General features: G+C 28.4%; 1 protein-coding gene across 1 annotated transcript in view; it reads right to left on the bottom strand.

Annotated features, from left to right (window-relative positions):
• LOC117168826 (cadherin-87A) overlaps positions 1-3,183 on the bottom strand; it is a 264,168-nt gene that overhangs the window by 3,461 nt on the left and 257,524 nt on the right. Inside the window, exons 20-23 of the mRNA XM_033354673.1 lie at positions 2,551-2,726; positions 2,318-2,453; positions 1,514-1,638; positions 1,217-1,318 (exon numbers count right to left, since the gene is read on the bottom strand). Of these exons, the coding sequence (XP_033210564.1) occupies positions 1,217-1,318; positions 1,514-1,638; positions 2,318-2,453; positions 2,551-2,726 (539 nt within the window). The remainder of the gene's footprint in view (positions 1-1,216; positions 1,319-1,513; positions 1,639-2,317; positions 2,454-2,550; positions 2,727-3,183) is intronic.

Genomic DNA, 3,183 nt, shown 5'->3' with positions numbered 1-3,183 from the left:
TATCTAGTCGGGAGTGGTGCTGACTGAAAACAGATGATTTGGAGCGATTCGCGCGCCATCTGTTGGTCATTCTAAGGACTTATTGAACTACCCTCGTACTGAAATCTTTGTGAAAGTTTTGTGCAATCTTTGTAAAATCATTTAAATATTTTCGAAATATTTGTGAAGTTTTTGTTCAACCGTTGTGAAATTTTTGTTCAACCTTTGTGAAATCATTACAATGTTTTTAAAATATTTGTAAAATAATTGAAATCTTTGTGCAATTTTCGAAATCATTAAAATTTTTGCACAATATTTGCGAACTGCTTGAAATTATTGAAATCTTTGTGAAAGCTTTTGAAATCATTGTGCATTCTTTGAAATCTTTGTAAAATCATTGAAATTTTTTTGAAATATTTTGAAATCATTTGAAATCTTTGTAGAATCGTTTGAAACATTTGTGAAGTCATTGCATTTTTTTGTGAAATCTTGAAATTTTTGTACGATCTGTTTTAAATGATTGAAATTTTTGCGCGATGTTTGTAAAATCATTGAAATCTTCGGACAATATTTGATATAATTTAAAACCTTTGTAAAGTTGTTAAAATCTTTGTGCAATTTGTGTGCAATCTTTATGAAATTATTTAAATATTTTTGAAATTTTTGCACAATCTTCGTGAAATTGCTTGAAATTAGTGAAATCTTTGTGAAATCTTTTGAAATTATTGTGTCAAATCTTTGCGAAATCATTTGAAATCTTTGTGCAATCTTTTAAGTTTTTGTAAAATAATGTGAAATCTTTTATAACATTATAAAATTATTTGAATCTTTGTGTATTCTTTGAAATCTTTGTAAAATCATACACACATTTTGACATTTTTGTGCGATATTTGTAAAATCATTGAAATTTTTGTGAAATCTTCTTTAATTATTTAAAATATTTGCGAAATCATTCAAATATTTTTGAAATATTTAAGAAATCATTAAAATCCTTGTACGATCTTTGAAATCATGGAAATATTTTTAAAATTTTTGTACAATGTTTGTGAGATCATTGCAATCTTAGAACAATCTTCTTAAAATCTTTTGAAATCTTTTTATAATTTTGTGCAATTTTGTGAAATTTTCGTAAAATCTTTTGAAAACTTTGTGAAGTTTTTAAAATCTTTGAAATTTTTTAATCTAGCGTACACTAAAAAGTCTATTGGGCAACTGTATAATTAATTTATAAACTCACTGTTCGATCCAGAGAGGATTTTCTGTTGTATTTAACTCGTCTATGATCTGCTTTTTGATTAAACCGTCCTTCTTTCTGATGTCATTTGGAACAGTGATAACCCTAGAATTCACATAATAAATTAATTTCCTGAATTCCAGAAAATTGAGTGATTTATACTTGTTTGAAATTTAGGAAATAAGTTATTAGGCATTATTAAACACCAATTTCGTTCCTGAGGCACTATTTTATCGAAATCGGCGACTTAAAATTGTTTAATGTCTAATTAAATTATTTCGGATTTTAACTCATACGTACCAGTGACGTAGACAGCAACAAACGACTGTAACTGTTACAGCACCGACTAGAAGAACTACTAGGAGAGCTATCAAAGCAGCTAGAGCGGGATCGAAAGGTTCCTCCTGAACTCCCGCATATGCCGGCTGCAATAAAAGTTGTTTGTGAAATTTCGGAAAAATAAATTCAATTTTATACTTTTCAATAGTTCTAAATAGTGATTTAGTTTCCTGAAAATTCAGGATAACCGCTCAATATTTTTAAAAAATCCCGGTTTGTCAGGTTTTTAAAAATGTTTTCTTTGCATTTAAATTCTAAAATTCAAACCTTAAAAAAGCAACAGTTGGAAGTAAAAATATCTCTAAATTCTCCAAATTCAAATATGTTGTAGGAAAAATGATAAATTTAAAGCGTTTAGAATTCAGAATTAGACATTGAAAATCGAACCATTTCAAACTCAAAATTAGACTATCTCCAAATGAAGGAAGATTCCAAAATTTTAAAATCCTCAATAAAAGTCATAAAAATTGAAAAATTCTATTACGGGGTATTCCAATACAAAAATAATTCTAATTGAACATTTGAGAACCAAGTTTATTCTAAATTAAATGATTCAAAATGTATTTTAAATAAACTGTAAATTGTTTAACAATAAATGATTTAAATTTTTAATTATACAAGGTCAAGGTCGATTTACCAACTACCATTATTCTAATGTGAGAGGATAAATTTTTCGAACAAATTTTCCGCCTTAGCTATCTCAAAAATAATTTAAAACCTTTTTTTTTTACCAAATTTACTTCAATTTATCAAAAATCAACTCACCACAACATTCTCGATGGCAACACCAGCATAATAATGTTTGAGGAAATCGTATTTGGCATCAATGACCTTCAGAACATGTGAAATCGGGAAAATGGTTTGCGTCTTTTGATTCACAACGTGAAGATACATGTCGCACCTAAAAAAAATTTAATTTCAAAATTCCATCACCATTCAATCTAATTCTCATCACGTTTTTTAAATACAGTTTTTAACCTAATTTCCTTCTTACTCACCAATCTCTTCTTATATGACCAGATCCATCAACATGATATCTAATATCATCCACAACAACTCTACTTTGTGTAGCATTCGATAATTCAGCAACGATTTCATCCCTTTCACGATGAACTTCTTCCGGAGGTCGAGATAAAATCACTCTTATCAGCTGCGAAGGCTCAAAGACCCAAACCTTGAAAAATATTTCAAATCATCTCCTATTCCAAAATTTCAAGTGAAGACATGAGAATGATAACTGGATAAGAACCAAAAATGAAATTTTACAGGATGAAAAAAAAGTGTTCTTCTCTAGATTTTTAAATATATTTTTATAACATAACAGAACCAAGTGTGCCTTAAGAAATCTACACGGCAGATGTGAAAACTTTAGAACGCATTTGTTTCTCTGTCAAAACGATTCTTATCCAGTTTTCCATCAAATACATTTTTAAACTGCGTATTTTTTTTACTAAATCACGAAAATATAGTTACTTTTCCCCTATTTCCCCTATTTTCCTTCCCCCCATTTCGCCTCTCATAATTTTAATTGTCAGGGTAAATGAAAAATTGGTCAGGGTTAAATAAGAGAATTTTTTAAATGTAGTTTTTCAGTAACCCTGATATAATATTCTTCTTAGTAATTGATTTAC

This window comes from Belonocnema kinseyi, chromosome 3 (genome assembly GCF_010883055.1).
Source record: "Belonocnema kinseyi isolate 2016_QV_RU_SX_M_011 chromosome 3, B_treatae_v1, whole genome shotgun sequence".
Taxonomy (NCBI): Eukaryota; Metazoa; Arthropoda; class Insecta; order Hymenoptera; family Cynipidae; genus Belonocnema; species Belonocnema kinseyi.
This window is presented reverse-complemented; position numbering and strand designations above follow the sequence as displayed.